Raw genomic sequence first — 18,164 nt, 5'->3', positions numbered from 1 at the left:
TACTAATACATGTACACTATGGTTTGCAGTGTTGTGTATAGATAGGATGGAGGGACTGTGACTATACCAATACATGTACACTATGGTTTGCAGTGTTGTGTATAGATAGGATGGAGGGACTGTGACTATACCAATACATGTACACTATGGTTTGCAGTGTTGTGTAGAGATAGGATGGAGGGACTGTGACTATACCAATACATGTACACTATGGTTTGCAGTGTTGTGTATAGATAGGATAGAGGGACTGTGACTATACCAATATATGTACACTATGGTTTGCAGTGTTGTGTATAGATAGGATGGAGGGACTGTGACTATACCAATACATGTACACTATGGTTTGCAGTGTTGTGTATAGATAGGATAGAGGGACTGTGACTATACCAATACATGTACACTATGGTTTGCAGTGTTGTGTATAGACAGGATAAAGGGACTGTGACTATACCAATACATGTACACTATGGTTTGTAGTGTTGTGTATAGATAGGATGGAGGGACTGTGACTATACCAATACATGTACACTATGGTTTGCAGTGTTGTGTATAGATAGGATGGAGGGACTGTGACTATACCAATACATGTACACTATGGTTTGTAGTGTTGTGTATAGATAGGATGGGGGGACTGTGACTATACCAATACATGTACACTATGGTTTGCAGTGTTGTGTATAGATAGGATGGAGGGACTGTGACTATACCAATACATGTACACTATGGTTTGCAGTGTTGTGTATAGATAGGATGGAGGGACTGTGACTATACCAATACATGTACACTATGGTTTGCAGTGTTGTGTATAGATAGGATGGAGGGACTGTGACTATACCAATACATGTACACTATGGTTTGCAGTGTTGTGTATAGATAGGATGGAGGGACTGTGACTATACCAATACATGTACACTATGGTTTGCAGTGTTGTGTATAGATAGGATAGAGGGACTGTGACTATACCAATACATGTACACTATGGTTTGCAGTGTTGTGTATAGATAGGATAGAAGGACTGTGACTATACCAATACATGTACACTATGGTTTGCAGTGTTGTGTATAGATAGGATGGAGGGACTGTGACTATACCAATACATGTACACTATGGTTTGCAGTGTTGTGTATAGATAGGATAGAGGGACTGTGACTATACCAATACATGTACACTATGGTTTGCAGTGTTGTGTATAGATAGGATGGAGGGACTGTGACTATACCAATACATGTACACTATGGTTTGCAGTGTTGTGTATAGATAGGATGGAGGGACTGTGACTATACCAATACATGTACACTATGGTTTGCAGTGTTGTGTATAGATAGGATAGAGGGACTGGGACTATACCAATACATGTACACTATGGTTTGCAGTGTTGTGTATAGATAGGATGGAGGGACTGTGACTATACCAATACATGTACACTATGGTTTGCAGTGTTGTGTATAGATAGGATGGAGGGACTGTGACTATACCAATACATGTACACTATGGTTTGCAGTGTTGTGTATAGATAGGATGGAGGGACTGTGACTATACCAATACATGTACACTATGGTTTGCAGTGTTGTGTATAGATAGGATGGAGGGACTGTGACTATACCAATACATGTACACTATGGTTTGCAGTGTTGTGTATAGATAGGATAGAGGGACTGTGACTATACCAATACATGTACACTATGGTTTGCAGTGTTGTGTATAGATAGGATAGAAGGACTGTGACTATACCAATACATGTACACTATGGTTTGCAGTGTTGTGTATAGATAGGATGGAGGGACTGTGACTATACCAATACATGTACACTATGGTTTGCAGTGTTGTGTATAGATAGGATAGAGGGACTGTGACTATACCAATACATGTACACTATGGTTTGCAGTGTTGTGTATAGATAGGATGGAGGGACTGTGACTATACCAATACATGTACACTATGGTTTGCAGTGTTGTGTATAGATAGGATGGAGGGACTGTGACTATACCAATACATGTACACTATGGTTTGCAGTGTTGTGTATAGATAGGATAGAGGGACTGTGACTATACCAATACATGTACACTATGGTTTGCAGTGTTGTGTATAGATAGGATAGAGGGACTGTGACTATACCAATACATGTACACTATGGTTTGCAGTGTTGTGTATAGATAGGATGGAGGGACTGTGACTATACCAATACATGTACACTATGGTTTGCAGTGTTGTGTATAGATAGGATGGAGGGACTGTGACTATACCAATACATGTACACTATGGTTTGCAGTGTTGTGTATAGATAGGATGGAGGGACTGTGACTATACCAATACATGTACACTATGGTTTGCAGTGTTGTGTATAGATAGGATGGAGGGACTGTGACTATACCAATACATGTACACTATGGTTTGCAGTGTTGTGTATAGATAGGATGGAGGGACTGTGACTATACCAATACATGTACACTATGGTTTGCAGTGTTGTGTATAGATAGGATAGAGGGACTGTGACTATACCAATATATGTACACTATGGTTTGCAGTGTTGTGTATAGATAGGATGGAGGGACTGTGACTATACCAATACATGTACACTATGGTTTGCAGTGTTGTGTATAGATAGGATGGAGGGACTGTGACTATACCAATACATGTACACTATGGTTTGCAGTGTTGTGTATAGATAGGATGGAGGGACTGTGACTATACCAATACATGTACACTATGGTTTGCAGTGTTGTGTATAGATAGGATGGAGGGACTGTGACTATACCAATACATGTACACTATGGTTTGCAGTGTTGTGTATAGATAGGATGGAGGGACTGTGACTATACCAATACATGTACACTATGGTTTGCAGTGTTGTGTATAGATAGGATGGAGGGACTGTGACTATACTAATACATGTACACTATGGTTTGCAGTGTTGTGTATAGATAGGATGGAGGGACTGTGACTATACCAATACATGTACACTGTGGTTTGCAGTGTTGTGTATACCTGGGATTTATAACAACACATTCAAGTATTATAATATTCGCGGTATTTTACACACGTTGTATACTAGCATGGGCAAATATTGCATCAAAAAGGTTCGTCGATTTAAAGGTCCGTGGTTGTCGGGCATCGCGTGTTCGAACTTCGTGTAAACAATGTATTTTACATGCCCTATGCTATGTACGTCGCTAGAGTTCCATATGGAACAGGACGCGGTGCGACGATCACCGACGATAATATTGAACCAAAGTACCCGAAAATACCGACGACTAGACTGTATTTATTGTTTTTATTTATTGTGAAAAATAGTATTGCGAATATGAATAATACATGTGAAAGGACCAATTGTAGAGGGTACACTAAAATCATTCAATTTTATACATGATTCTATTTAATCCTAATATTAATTTGCCGCATTAGACCTGCCTATTCTATTTTCAACGTTGCGAGTATACCTATAAAACCACAAACTCAATGTTTCGATGTGTATTCGGTGACGTCAGTAAAATTACAATATTTAACACAAGTTCGGAATACAGAATAATGGGACTTCGGCAAACTTTCTATTGATCGTAAAAAAAATATTTAGCTGCCAAAATGTAGCTATGTTCCTCAAAATGTGTTGATTTACGTCAATGGGCAGTTAACCAAAGTAATATTATTAAATACTATATTGTGGGGCCTCTAGAGTGTATTATGATCAAACCAACAAAAAGTGAACATTAACGATGTTTCACACATGCTCTGAAGAACTCAAATATGACAGGTGGTAAAAAATACACAAACAATGAAAACGTTACAGATGGTATTTTCCAGATGGATTTTTTTGTTGAACCATATAAGATATGCAACCATGTTAAAAATATGACAAATTCGATCTAATAGTATACCCCCTCTCCAGTAAATAATTCACAGCGACAATGTCCTTGCAAATTCACACAATAATTCAAGCTACTAATTATGATGCCGTGACTGACATTTCCTATGCTATCTATTTCATTTACAAAAATTATCGGTGAATTTTCGGAGAACGTCAAGGTCACACAAGTCTGGCGCAATATGAAGACAGTGAAGATAAAAAACATAACTCCCTGCGAATAATATACATTATTCATTCGTGAGAGCAACACCTTGGCATAGAGGTGAAAGGTTAACCTAAATTGAAGACCTCCATACCAGGCAAACATTACCGAAGCGAACAGTTTATCAAAACACCCGGGAAACCATTGCCAGTAATTCACACAAACCGCGTGCTGCGGTGACGCTGTTAGTGATTGGCATGTCAGTATGGCAATGACACGCCCATAACCATTATCACCACGCGGAAGTGGTCATCACAGACAAAGGACATACGCAAAAGCCATTTAGAGATTGGCGGTTATTCACTGTTAAAAAGTCACAATGTTAGATGTGCGTTCATAATAATAAAATGCATTCGTACGTTATAGTACGTAAAGAGTTGGGATGTATTTTGGTAACGGCAACACCACAGTGGATAGGCAGTGTGATCGCACTGTATTTTACAGGTTTTTCGTCACGGCCAACGTTGGTGAAAACAAAACTGACACAATAATCTCGGGCGTGACATGAGTAAATTCAATGTTCAGTGTGAACTAAATCAGAGGTCACAATCATACGCTCATGTCGATTTATCCTCTGCAATTGTAGCAGTACCTGGTTCCGCTGTTGTGACTGCTTCTGTTGTTGGTGGTACTGTGTTCTGTCCACTGATTCCCGCATTGTCAACGACCTGCAGTAGCATAATCGAGTAAGGCGCCACCGCCGCCGATGTTGTTCCCGGCAAGGCTGTCACAGTGCTCGTAGACGCGGGTTGAACGCCGGGTTGGACGATGACACCGTTGTTTGTTGCCGAGCTAGCGGCTGCAATCATTGCCGCCGCCGTCATTGGACGATTACTCTTCCCTGGCGTCACTTTCCGCTTGCGTTTTGGTTGGTATTTGTAATCAGGATGTTCTTTGGCGTGCTGTTGCTTAAGACGGTTTGCTTCGTCGATGAATGGTCTTTTTTCCATCTCAGTCATCTGCTTCCATTCAATCCCAAGTTGTTTGCTGATCTCTGAATTATGTAGTTTTGGATTAATCTGTCGTACCTTTCGCCGCTGGCTCCGAGACCATACCATGAACGCATTTGTAGGTCGTTTAATACGCTGGTCAGCCATTTTGTGTTCTCAATGGAATGGCGTACTGCTTTTATTATAAAGAGGAGTCGACCGATTAACACAGTAACATGAATATTCATGACATCAACCCAAACAAGGAGACCATGACCGGAAAACGCACATCTGTTGTTTTATTTACTTTAATCATTAACAGAATATTAAATATACATGTATTGGGTTGGGCGATGCATCGGATTATGGGACTGAATGTTAGTGTAGATTTGTAAAAGCAATCCCACATATTAGAGGAGGGCAAAACATCACCCTGCGACAACAGATTTAAAATAAGTGAAGGAAAACAAAAGTATATAGTTTTATAATTGTTACCCCTCAATCATATATTATTCTTAGTATTATTAAACTTATTAGTATTAGTAAAACATGTTAACACATTACATTTTACTTTTATATTTTCTTTTTCTTTATTATTTCATTATTATTATTATACTTTGTTATACTTTTATTGCTACTGTACTGATAGAAATACTGTATTTCTAAAGATGCAATAAATATTATTATTATTATTATAGAACACTACTGTCTGTCAATAACTTGTCAATAGTTCCCTGTTCAGTGCGCAGAGCCAAGAATTCGTGAAAATGATGTACACATGTCTGAATCCATGCTTCTATAGTAGCATAGGTCACTAGAAACGCTTTCTATGGAGGTATAATAGAATGTTTGGTAATCGTACAAATGAATAAATAAATCTAATCTGTACACGGTAATATTCATAACAAATATTCATATACGTCTTTCATATATATTACAGTGACCTGATTTCCATACATGTGAAATACAATTAGAATATTCGAAACTTTAAACCAGGGTCTACCTAAATATATATATATATATATATATATAGGTTTGGTGGTTCGTCGTACGCCCTTCTTTCATTTGTAGGTCGGTATTTCCATTGCCAATAAACTATCACGCTACCTTAAATATGTCCATGGTATAATTCACCACAGAAATCAACAGAACAATAACTAGAGCATGGAGGTAAAGTTTTTTACCTCCATGGATAGAGGTACTGTGGTGTGACGTCATGGTGAATATTAATAATAACTTTATTACACTACTAAAAAACCTTCAGAGGGTTTTTGTATGGTAAGGAACATAAATACATACAATACATAAGAGATAAAAAAATAAAAAAATATTGATGCGAAAACATGTGTATTCGTTATTTTGGACAGTTCAATTCATACAGTGTGCATCACTGATTTTGTTAACGATATGTCGTAGGACGTAATTGTATCTACCTTTAGCATAGACTTCACTATATGCAAGCCTAGTTATTTTTATATAACTTACCTTATTAATCACACATGGCCTTACATTAGTGAGTATTGTTTATTTAAATCACCAACACGTGACCATTGAAGCTGCATACATATACATGTACATTACCATGATATTTGATGAGCTTGTAAAATCGAATCACGAGCACAGTGACAGTTAAAGCCTTGTGACCGCGTGTGAATGTGAGAAAGAATAGGATCCAATGTATGTGCTTAAAACTCCCATGGCTGTTTTCAAAACAACAGTGTTGATCAAGCGGTATTTACATGAAACCTGGCTGCTATTCTTTTACTAGGAATGAAGGTCACGTGTTTATCCCAAATGCAATGTCAACCCGTGTTGATTTCACGTGACACAACAGAACGCGTCATTTGTCCTTTCCGTTGCTAGCAGGACTGTGGTTCCAAATGAAATAATAGCTCACATTTATGTTTATTTATTAATAACTCACACATACGGCGGTTATTAGTAAATAAATATAAATACGTACGAGTTAAAATATATATATCGACAAGAACTCAATCGATAAGATATAAAACACTTGTGTGCGACCGAATTTGTGTTGGCAAATGGTGACAGAAACTTTCTACATTCGCATGCATGCAACGATTGAATTAAATCGATATATTGGAAAATATGCAAATATAATCTTGCCCGATTTATACATGTAGTAGTATTAGAATTATGTTTCTGTGAGACTTATTAAAGCACAGGGCTGTATGGAAAAGATGTGAGCCATCTATCGGCCAGAGTTCGTAAAAACGCAAAGCAAATTGACTTGCCTAGTATACCATTATGTCGTGTCGTTGTACCAACCTATCAACAAAATCGATTAATCATGTCCGAGAAACTGGTTAAAGAAACATGAAAATAAAACTAAAATGGTTACCAGTCGACCATTTTGAATTAAATCACAAAACTTACTCGCGTGCATCAGTAACCCCTATCATGTGTAATGTTCATACTTAGTTTTAATGAATTCGGCCCAGGCATGTCTGAGTAGCAATTTACGACATACCCAAATCTTGTGATTTCATCGAATTCCAATAATTTGCTATTCTCGGAGATGTTCATCGTTTTAGTACTATGGTCCATGTCGTTTGACACAAATGAAAGAGCAAAATGTGCAAAAAGTTTGAAGTTCATTTATTTATCGATTGTATTTAAATAATCATCTTCGTAACCTTTCAGTTGTTGTTTTATGGGGTCGATGAAATAGGAGGATAGATAAGCATTAGTGTACATAGTGGATGGAGGCGTAGTTTTGACTAATTCTGACCCATGAATTCTTGGTGCAATCCCCCGGGAATGAGCGAGGCGTAGTTTTGGACTTGAAATTACCCATGAGTTCTTGGTGCAATCTCCCGGGAATGAGCGAGGCGTAGTTTTGGACTTGAAATTACACATGAGTTCTTGGTGCAATCCCCCGGGAATGAGCGAGGCGTAGTTTTGGATTTGCAATTACCCATGAGTCTTGGTGCCATCCCCCGGGAATGAGCGAGGCCTAGTTTTGGACTTGAAATTACCCATGAGTCTTGGTGCAATCCCCCGGGAATGAGCGAGGCGTAGTTTTGGACTTGAAATTACCCATGAGTTCTTGGTGCAATCCCCCGGGAATGAGCGAGGCCTAGTTTTGGACTTGAAATTACCCATGAGTCTTGGTGCAATCCCCCGGGAATGAGCGAGGCGTAGTTTTGGACTTGAAATTACCCATGAGTTCTTGGTGCAATCCCCGGGAATGAGCGAGGCGTAGTTTTGGACTTGAAATTACCCATGAGTCTTGGTGCCATCCCCCGGGAATGAGCGAGGCGTAGTTTTGGATTTGAAATTACTCATGAGTTCTTGATGTAATCCCCCGGGAATGAGCGAGGCGTAGTTTTGGACTTGAAATTACTCATGAGTTCTTGGTGCAATCCCCCGGGAATGAGCGAGGCGTAGTTTTGGACTTGAAATTACCCATGAGTCTTGGTGCAATCCCCCGGGAATGGGCGAGGCGTAGTTTTGGACTTGAAATTACCCATGAGTTCTTGATGTAATCCCCCGGGAATGAGCGAGGCGTAGTTTTGGACTTGAAATTACTCATGAGTTCTTGGTGCAATCCCCCGGGAATGAGCGAGGCGTAGTTTTGGAGTTGAAATTACTCATGAGTTCTTGGTGCAATCCCCCGGGAATGAGCGAGGCGTAGTTTTGGACTTGAAATTACTCATGAGTTCTTGGTGCAATCCCCCGGGAATGAGCGAGGCGTAGTTTTGGACTTGAAATTACCCATGAGTTCTTGGTGCATCCCCGGGAATGAGCGAGGCGTAGTTTTGGACTTGAAATTACTCATGAGTTCTTGGTGCAATCCCCGGGAATGAGCGAGGCGTAGTTTTGGACTTGAAATTACCCATGAGTTCTTGGTGCATCCCCCGGGAATGAGCGAGGCGTAGTTTTGGACTTGAAATTACCCATGAGTTCTTGGTGCAATCCCCCGGGAATGAGCGAGGCGTAGTTTTGGAGTTGAAATTACCCATGAGTCTTGGTGCAATCCCCCAGGAATGAGCGAGGCGTAGTTTTGGACTTGAAATTACCCATGAGTTCTTGGTGCAATCCCCCGGGAATGAGCGAGGCGTAGTTTTGGACTTGAAATTACCCATGAGTCTTGGTGCAATCCCCCAGGAATGAGCGAGGCGTAGTTTTGGACTTGAAATTACCCATGAGTTCTTGGTGCATCCCCCGGGAATGAGCGTTTCTCGTTAAAGCTTCAGTGCTCTAATATATATGTGGTGGTCTCAATGACACGAGGGAAATGTTCTGCATATCCACTAAATGCCACCTCGGTTGACACTCTTGATTATTTAAATTCTATTTTTTGCGTAATCAGCATTGTTGTTAATCCCCCATATACACGATCGTAAAATCTAGCGTTGTTTCCGTCGATAGTGGCAATTCACGTTAGAGACCTTGGCACGTGCCGAAACTCGGGACCGAGTGTCAAAACGTGTGTGTGAACGATCGGGCCGAGTGGCACGTGCCAAAAACAAACTCGATCTAGATCCCGATAGATGCTCGGGACCGAAACTCGGCACTAGCCGCGATTTGCCGCCTGAACGCTCGACACGAACTAAAATCACGCCCTCGGTGTTGAATTTAAGAGTACATATACTGATTCATACTAGTATGACATGACGATGGAAGAAAGTGCAGTTAGATATGGTCGGATGCTGTAGTAATGAATAAAATGAATGCAAACCGTCGTCAGCGTCGAATATTCACGTGCTGCTTCAACCGTTTTTTCTTGAAATGCTCGATAATTGTTTTTGAATCTTCTTTGCTGTTCATGTGCACGGTGACTCAGGCTCGTAGTAAATGCTATAACAGCAAATGGAAATAATTACAATATAGCAATTATTATTATCATCATATGCGTATCATTTTCCATGTTTGGGCCAACAGATCGACGAATGAGGGCGTGATTGCGGCAAGAGCCGAGTCGGTCCCAAGTCGTTCCTGACTAACGTGAACGCAACTGCTGTAATATCTCTGCAAACACAAAGATTAAAAATGTCGGCTCGTACCGAGATCCCGTAACGTGAACGTAGCAGATGTATATCATCTCATTTTTAAAATAATGTTGTCCGCTTTGTAAATAGTTGACGTAAGTATTGACTCCCTTCACCTTCAAGAAACTCATTTTGTAATCAGTTTCTAGAAAGTAGATTTGTTGTAGGCTGAGTCATTTTCTTCAGATAACAATGAAAAGAAATTGAAATTTGTGTTCGAAATGTGTATAGTGTGTTAGGTTGCATCCGATATCTACTTGCAGATAAAAAATATAAGACTTCATTCTCGTGATTTGTAGCAAAACAAACCTTATATTATACAAACCAATGGGAAGCCGGGACTTAATCGGGAAACCTTGCCTGTTGAGAATCAGTTGAAGAGACAGGGCGCCCTCTGTTGTCGCAGTAAAATTCTATCGGGGCTCGTCGTACAAGAAAGGAAATGGGAGAGAAGCCTAGTAATACAACCAAAAACGAACGTTTACCAGGAGATGTACAGTGTTGACTGGGCATACTTGCAGTTCATGTTCAGTTGGCTTTTCTTGGCACAATATTGATAATCTCGACGAAATCCTGTTCATTTCATACCACAACATCCACAACAATGTAAACAAATTATCTGCTACCTTATTTTAAACTTTGAATGCACAATGTTATCACACAGTGAAGTAAGTAGACTATCTGTTTCAAATAATGTGTTCTTAAACTTGAGTTTCTATTTTTATAGCTCAATGTCGAAATACCGACTCATGGCGCTGAGATAGACTTACTTCGTCACAATTGACCATCTTCAAACGCGCACATTATTGCAACGTCGTTAAATTTGTTACTGAGTTATCAACGATCGTCATGGTGTTTCAAAACATTCCCAACCCAACTACAAAAACTGGCCTTCTTGATTTGTATCTTACGAAGACTGTGCTATTGTATCTTACGAAGACTGTGCTATTGTATCTTACGAAGACTGCGCTATTGTTCTCTCAATGTTTCTAATGCAGTCATCAATGGCTTACGGTACCGTTTTGGGATAACACCTCTAAGAAATATGGTTTCCGTACGAAATTGTATCGTTTCCTAATTATTCTGACATCGCCGGGATAGTTTTATTACTGCTGGTGTATAATAAGTTTATAAAACAGATATATTTATTCTTTATAATGTTAAATGTTGCAAATGATCTCCCGAGATGAGATTGAAATTGAATATTACGATCATTATGAAAAGGAAAACTGGCAGTTCAGTTGATTTTCTCTAGTGAGATTATCGTTTTCATCAGTCGGCATCTATCAAACATGACCTCGCGTAACGACGTCACATGACAAAGTCAGGCTCAAGGCAAACAACCTCTCTACATAATAATAATAATAATAATAATAATAATAATAATAATAATAATAATAATAATAATAATAATAATAATAATAATAATAATAATAATAATAATAATAATAATAATAATAATAATAATAATAGACCTTCGAGGGGGACTGTTATAAACCAGGTCACCAACTTTTGGATTTTTTTTTACACAGAACGAAATATATTTATGGAAAAACACTGTTTGAAAAAAAACACAATATGAGCAGTTCATGTTTAAAGCATTATTTCAACTAATAATCCGTGACAATCTTTTATAATTACACATGATATGTAACATTTCTATAGACTGCTAACCCATTTTTTTGTTTGAAACTGTAAAAGTCAACGAAATCTGATTATACGATTTAGTCGCCATGGACGTACTCTTGGGTTGGGGATTACATCAATCTCTATTTTGTTACCAACTACAAAAAATACACTCAAAATGGAAGACCGAGAAAACATCAACCATGCTCCAAATCTAAGAACATTTAAGAACTGCAAGATTATACAGAGATAAGAACTGTATTGAGGGAATATATATCACCTTTATACAGAATTAAGTCTTCGTGGATGATGAAAAACAAATACCTACTTAATTGTAAATATTTGCTCCAGTTGTATAGAGCATCCGAATACCGCCAGCCAATGAATAATATTAGCATATCGATCACGAATGAATAACGATAAATCGCCAAATGTACTGTATACTAGTACAGCACATAGTTTACATTGTGACGGCTGTGAATCGCCCAATCATACTAAGCTTCGCGGATACTCCAGTTGGAGTCATTTAGACAAGTTTTCAATATTCTCAATTTCCCATGCCAAGTTCTGATTGGTTGATACACGTGTATGTGCGTGCCATCGCGGGAAAAATTTCATCGCCGCCCCAAGCAATGCTACTACAGTGAGAGTAGGCAATCATTTACTGTGTTAATATTTAATTTGGTGCTTTATAACCATTATTGTAGGTGAGCTGACTTTATAATCTGAGTCACCTTACTGATATAAACGTGTATTTATACGGAAGTGAGGTGTGCTAGTCGTATCTCGGTGGATGGAGATATCGAAGAGAAGTTACAACAGTGTCGCTGATTTCTCAAATGATCACTCCCAGGACCTCTATTGAGACATGGGTAATGGTGGAATCGAACATTACAACCATTCTAACGGACATGATGACGGAACCGCAGCCTACTTATCACCCCGAGAACAACTACAATCACTCGAGCTTCCCGTATGATCTTAATTTTGTGTTCAGCATGCAGAGATATCACATGATCATTAGCTCCATCATGTGCGTTTTCGGGTCGTTTATAAATTTCTTCGTCATATTAGCGTTCCTTCGCTGTAGACGACTTCGCAGCGCAACGAACTGGTTCGTTTTCAGCCTATCCATGTCTGATTTCACCTGTAGTGCTATCATAACGCCTTCGGGAGCCGTGTACTACTTCGTACCTGGTTTAGCGGACAATACTTTCTTTTGCGTCTTTTTCAACGGACTCCGACTCGTCATCCTCTACTGTACCGAACTGCTTAGCCTCCTACTCATCGCAATTGATCGATTCATCGCTGTGACTCGACCTCTCAAATACCGACAAATCATGACAAGAGAGCGGGCAAAAACCATGGTGGCACTAGTCTGGGTGTTCTCCTATGTTTTCGGATATGTTCCGGCAGTTGTGGACACAGGCTTAAATAGTTGGATTGATCTATGTGATGGATATTTTAAATACAGCACAATTTTCTCACTTATATTTGTGTATGGTCTGTTCACTTTTTCATTTTTGGCTATCCTAGTGATTTATGCTATCGTCTTCGTCAGGGCGAGAACACAACTGAAGCGGAAGATCGGCGACATGTCGAACGGAGAATTGAAAAAGAAAGTGTCGAACAGCGCGACCGTTGCAAAGACCATGTTTGTTATTGTAGCTATTTTTACCATTGCTTGGGTACCGAATATGACGATAAGTCAAATATTACTACATTGTGAGCAAGTTGAAATCCGGGGACAAGTGTTTTCTCAGTGTAGTAACAACATAAATCACAATCTCGCCCTTGGTATGAAGTATTACTCATTGACCTTTGTTGTAATAAGTTCCGCGATCAATCCGCTTCTTTACTCGTATCGTATCAGACTGTTGAGAAAAGAAGTTCGGAAACTGGTGTTGTGCTGCTTGCCCAAGAAAAGACAGGTAAATGAAGCACATCCGGTCGGAATCAGTATTATCTCTAATTAAAGAGATGTTTGTGATCTGCCAAATACAATCTACATGGACTGAACACACCACACAATGAATACAGCGCCGCCTACTGTATTTTTCATAAAAAGAAATGGATTAGAAAAGATTTGAAAATGATGGAATGTTTTGTTTCTTATAAATCATGATTTGTTACTAAAATTGCCATAGCTCACCACGATCCTTCAGTATTGAAAATAGAAATACGCCAATCGACTCTTATAAGATGGATCAATTGACAAATGTTCTATTTTTAAACAAATTGATTGCGTCCTGGAACGCAGTTAGCATGTGTTTATTACCAAGTACGTAATATGACACGTATTTTACACGTGTCGCCTTCGTGCTGTAACCGAAGTGTGTTGATTTCTCAACCACAAAGGTCATTTCGGCTCAGTATTATACTGAATAAAAAACACTATGGCTATTTAACTGGTACCTACTTTCAAATTTATTTAAGCAGTTTATTTTGGTTGAACGAACTAATACGTAAAACGTTGACGCCGATAGGTAAATGATAGATGAATTGTATGTTATCATGTATCTTGGAATTGTGTACTTTTATTATGATATGGAAACGTATATTTGATAGAACCACTATTATTATGTTAAGACACCAAATGCTTGATTTGAATATTTATCTATAATGTGTTGTATTTGTGTGTCCAGGCTACAAAACCTGTACACACGCGTACATACTGGAATCCTGGAAAACTTTAATGTATACGCAGCGCGATGTGTTCAGTGGCAAACGAGTTGTTATGTGAATAATGCTCTATATTTACGAATAAACTACGTCTTTGAAACCTCATGGGGTTTATTCAATGCAGTGACATTCCGTTGTAGATATAATGTTCACAATGTGTATATGTGTGTGTATTTACTACGTATGAGAATCAATAAAAAACGACTTAGTAGTAGAAATTGCGGACTTTTTATCGGTCAACGATTATTTTGCAATACAGGGACGTCCACGACTTTTCTTCCGATCTAAAGCTAAAAAATGGAAACTAGATTAAAATTGAGATTGCACTCAGGCTATGATAATCATGCAATATTACATGTAAGTACGAGCACAGATTACGAGTAACAAATCTTTAATGTGAGATTGATCAAAAAATATTATTTAAAAAACAATTATATTTCAATTTTTCCAATCAGTGTTTCTACGGATATTGTTTCCTTCACATCTAGGAAAGTTTAAATTTGACGCATTTACGACCGATACTTTATAGAGTAATATTCGACGTATTAAGATATAGACGGGTGCAGGTGCGGGCACTCGTAGTCCTAAAAAAACATTTTTTTTTTAACAATTTTTCTACGTAGACAAACTTAGCTTCACACTGTTAACATTTCAGAGCTCTGCTCCAAGTGGTACATACTAAAAATAGTGCTCAAATTAACTTGAAAAGAACAAAAATGCATTTTGTTTGAAGGCTCTGCATCGTTTGCAAGGATGTGAATAAATAATGCAAATCATGAATTGGAATGAGATACCAGAATCTTCGTATAATTTACAATTAACAAGTCATCTGAAGATTACACAACCCCCACTTGTCAGATGTGATTATATAGTTGGCTATGAATTATACAGTTTGAATGTATATGTATAAAATCGGGTAGGAAGATTAAGTTGAAAATCAAAAGTATGTTACTCAAAGTTAACAACTAGGACATCTCTATTAAATTTGGTAATATTTGCATCAATTTAAAAAAAAATGAGTCAATATTAAATAGTGGTCTTTGTACCAAGTCTTTGTACCAAGTCTTTGTACCAAGTCTCTTTTGTACCAAGTCTCAGCAAAATCGGTCCAGGCAGCTCCGAGAAATGATGAGGAAGAACCCCAAAAAATGGATTTTACAGGATTTTGACATTCAAAATGACCGCCAGGCAGCCATATTCAATCAAATCAGGAAATAAATCCACGTGAATATGTATAGCTCCTCAATGTGTCTTTGTACCTAGTATCATTGAAATCAGTCAAGGCATCCCTGATAAATATCAATGGACAGACACAAGCCATGATTAACAATCAAAAAATGGCTGCCAGTCGACCATAGTTTATCATTTCAAAAAAGTAAAACAACGTGCATCTGTATGGGTGGTCCTTTTGTCTTTGTAACAAATCTCAACAAAATTAGTCAAATCATCTCCGAGAAATGACGATGGACACACAAGGACCGAATTTGAGAATCGAAAAATAAATTGACGTGCACATGTACGGTTGACCACTGTTTCTTTGTACATGTACTAAGTTTCAAAAAAATTGGTCCAGCCGTCTCCGAGAATTCACTTCGGACGGAAGGACTACAAGCCCGCTCCCGGACATTGTCCAAGTGGGGGCCAATAACAGAACATTTTACAGAAAAGGTATTGGTTTGTTTATGCGAGAGTTATAATCAGTGTCTGTAAATTTTTCATTGGATGAATAATGATGCAAAGTAGCTGTTCTCTAAACTTAAATTTTACAGGTGATCACTTAAGTACTGCGTTGTTTCCAGTGACACTCCCACAATACGTTGGTGCCTTGTTTTGTTGATAGTGTGTTTTGTGTTTTGGCACATTTATACAAGACTTGTATAAATGTGCCAAAAAGGGTTATCAACGTAATTGAACTTGCTTAACTTTTTATAACTTCTCGCGCCATTGTTGGGACAAAACATAATATAAAACAGTCTGGTCATTTTTTAGAAACATGCCATTTATACAGTGTGAACATTCCATTCATTCATATTTTCATTAAACACAATCTCTAAGAACGAATTTAAGTTGAAACTTTTCCTTTTCCAACTCAAAACCCAAACAGAGAAACTTCGTGGCATTGAAGAGTGAACATAATACTCGCCCCCACTGTGAACATATGCACCAATAGTATCTGTACTCAATCACTCAATTAACTTCCAACCACCCAAAATACTATATTCTGTTAATGCAACAAGGTTGATCTATCACTTCCACCAGACGACTGGAATACATGCATATCGGTGCAAATAAATCATGTTTACCTTTGCTGTCGTGACTGGGTCAAGCAGTTAATGAGCTGAGAGTCTTGTAATCTGTCATGTGTCGATGAATTCTAGAGTGATTTGTTACCAACCCAACTTTTCAACATAGAGTTTCAGTCTAATTTATTGAACAATAAATCTTGAAAAACAAGTGCTACGGAAACAAAAACACATACACCTTTCCCCTGCTTGTAAATCATTCCTAACACTTTCATATCAATAAAATGCATTATAATTTTAGTAAAATTCATCTCAGAACTAGACAAACATTAATACGATTATTTGACACTGTCGTTACACAATTAGTAGAATAATTTGTTTTTCTCTTGAACAAAGGCTACTTATATCCTAAATTGTTTAGTATAATTGCAACACTACATGGATGCTTCGGATAACATACATGTGTAACATTTCGAAACCTCTTCTGTCACGGGTAAAACGTCTTCCTTGTGTGAACACACATTAGAATGTCGACCTTTAAATTGATAACGCCTGCAAGAATGTCACTTAATTCAAGATAGATTTCCCTGGGTGTGTCATGGCCAAATCCATTCATTAACTAAATGCATTCGATAGTTGGCTGATGAAGAAAGTAACTCGTCAAATTGACAAAATCTTCTTGAGGTTTCCTTGATATTTTGATAGTTCACAGAGTACACAAGTCATTATAGATGTCGAATGAATAGAGTTTGCTGTAGACATAAGTGTACAATTTAACGAACAATTTCATATGACCCAAATGGACACAAGTATGCCATTATGAATTTGATTGGGAGGTTAACACCAAATGTAGATATCTGAAAAACGGTCGTGGATAGGTTGACAGTGTGTTTTTTTGTTGGAGACCAAAATGGTAACCTCATAAAATAAAATAAAAACAAATAGATGTATATATACATCTTCCATTACGTTGTGTCTTGTGCACATTTTGAACAAACTAATCGGTCCAAAATGAATCTGTACAGACAGGCTAACACTCCTGACTACGTACAAAGGAAACTAATGTCAGAATTAGGAGTCCATGCGCCATGCTTTAAAATGGCAACCATTTTGTGAAAACAAATTAGAAAGCTGGAATAAATCTTTGAAAATTTTCGAAACAGATATGGGTTACATGTAATTTGGAACTGAAGTTGGTCACCCCTAATCAGAAACGCCGAGTTACGCGTAATTGTGACCTGGAATTAGATACCTGTAATTAGATATATTAAAATATGTATTGTTGTCTAAAGTTCAAATGTTAAATGTCACACATTTCTATACGCTAACTTTAATATTTATGAATAATTGTGGAGCTTCGTGAGCCATGAACTAGAGCAAGTTGATTCAATTTCAATCCACCAATCATCGACACCGACTCAATTAATATGCACGTACAAGTGTGTCGTCTACTAAAAGCCATTCCAGCAAACCCAATTTAGAAGACACGGGATAACTATAAATTGCATTAAGTATAACCAACTGACCCACTAGTTAGACACATGTATGCTATAAATATTGGCGTTCAGTCTATCACATGTAAAGCCAACTTGCACAATTATTTCG

General features: G+C 38.1%; 2 protein-coding genes across 2 annotated transcripts; one reads left to right on the top strand and one right to left on the bottom strand.

Annotated features, from left to right (window-relative positions):
- Positions 1-3,257: 3,257 nt before the first annotated feature.
- LOC100375169 (transcription factor Sox-3-like) lies at positions 3,258-5,433 on the bottom strand. The gene has a single exon (XM_006815160.3). It carries the CDS (start codon positions 5,159-5,161, stop codon positions 4,622-4,624), a length of 540 nt encoding a protein of 179 aa, XP_006815223.1. The 5' UTR covers positions 5,162-5,433; the 3' UTR covers positions 3,258-4,621.
- Positions 5,434-12,548: 7,115 nt separating this feature from the next.
- LOC102803254 (adenosine receptor A1-like) lies at positions 12,549-13,610 on the top strand. The gene has a single exon (XM_006815162.1). It carries the CDS (start codon positions 12,549-12,551, stop codon positions 13,608-13,610), a length of 1,062 nt encoding a protein of 353 aa, XP_006815225.1.
- The last annotated feature ends 4,554 nt before the right edge of the window (positions 13,611-18,164 follow it).

This window comes from Saccoglossus kowalevskii, chromosome 10 (genome assembly GCF_978046115.1).
Source record: "Saccoglossus kowalevskii chromosome 10, keSacKowa6.1, whole genome shotgun sequence".
Taxonomy (NCBI): domain Eukaryota; kingdom Metazoa; phylum Hemichordata; class Enteropneusta; family Harrimaniidae; genus Saccoglossus; species Saccoglossus kowalevskii.
Note: the sequence above shows the minus strand (reverse complement) of the source record. Positions and strands in the feature narration are given on the sequence as shown.

Coding starts and splice junctions, on each gene's coding strand:
- LOC100375169 (XM_006815160.3), bottom strand. CDS start 5,161: ATGGCTGACCAGCGTATTAAACGACCTACAAATGCGTTCATGGTATGG.
- LOC102803254 (XM_006815162.1), top strand. CDS start 12,549: ATGACGGAACCGCAGCCTACTTATCACCCCGAGAACAACTACAATCAC.